The sequence below is a fragment of the Bison bison genome, unplaced genomic scaffold, assembly GCF_000754665.1.
Source record: "Bison bison bison isolate TAMUID 2011002044 unplaced genomic scaffold, Bison_UMD1.0 scf7180017864492, whole genome shotgun sequence".
NCBI classification, from domain to species: Eukaryota; Metazoa; Chordata; class Mammalia; order Artiodactyla; family Bovidae; genus Bison; species Bison bison.
In genome coordinates, this window is record NW_011495051.1 from 8,110,395 (window position 1) to 8,111,303 (window position 909).

Consider the following 909-nt stretch of genomic DNA (forward strand, 5'->3'; position numbering starts at 1 on the left):
AGGCTGTAAGAAAACTCTGGCCTTAGAGACCCTCAGCTTCAAGGGAGGCCCTGGGGAATTGAAAGGGAGGCCTCGGCTCCCAGGGGCCCCCATCAACAAGGAGCAGGCGGGGCCTAGGATTTTCCAAATAGCCCTGCCTGGAAAGTGGGCTTGGGGAGCTGGGGTGGGGCTGACCCTCTTGCACACTCCGGCCAGGGTCACTTCGGAAAGGTCAGCCTGTATTGCTACGACCCCACCAACGACGGCACTGGTGAGATGGTAGCCGTGAAGGCCCTCAAGGCAGGCTGCGGTCCCCAGCTCCGGACGGGCTGGAGGCGAGAAATCGACATCCTACGCACGCTCTACCACAAGCACATCGTCAAGTACAAGGGCTGCTGCGAGGACCAAGGTGGGCGGGGCCCACAAATGTAACGAGGCGGGACTAGCGCTTGGGTGGGGCTTTGTGGGCGGGGCCAACATGACCTGGTCATGACCTCCGCCTCTCAGTCCTAGGCAGAGGATGCAGTTTGTGGACACCAAGGTGGGTGAGGCCGGGCTGCCTTCTTTCTATTCTGAGATACTTTTCTGAGATCAGGATGGGTGGAAGCCATGTCAGCTCCCTTGCCAGGGGACGGGTCGAGATTTGATCGTCCCCCCTGAGGACAGGTCCTAGAGTGGACGGGTCTTGGCTCTCCCTCCCCACCTTGGGATTAGGGGGTGCAGGGTGGACAGCCCGCGGTCCTAGCCTCCACCACCCTTATGGGCTGCCCCTCTCTGGTGTTAGGCGAGAAGTCGATACAGCTGGTCATGGAATACATGCCCCTGGGCAGCCTCCGAGACTACTTGCCCCGGCACAATGTCGGGCTGGTCCAGCTGCTGCTCTTCTCCCTGCAGATCTGCGAGGTGGGCCGGCCCGCCCCTACTCCCCGA

The 909-nt window shown here is 61.6% G+C and overlaps 1 protein-coding gene across 1 annotated transcript in view; it reads left to right on the forward strand.

The window, feature by feature from the left end:
• Positions 1 to 909, forward strand: part of TYK2 (tyrosine kinase 2) — a 29,862-nt gene that overhangs the window by 24,282 nt on the left and 4,671 nt on the right. The window contains exons 21-22 of the mRNA XM_010828367.1: positions 196 to 388; positions 764 to 882. Coding sequence (XP_010826669.1) covers positions 196 to 388; positions 764 to 882 — 312 coding nt within the window. The remainder of the gene's footprint in view (positions 1 to 195; positions 389 to 763; positions 883 to 909) is intronic.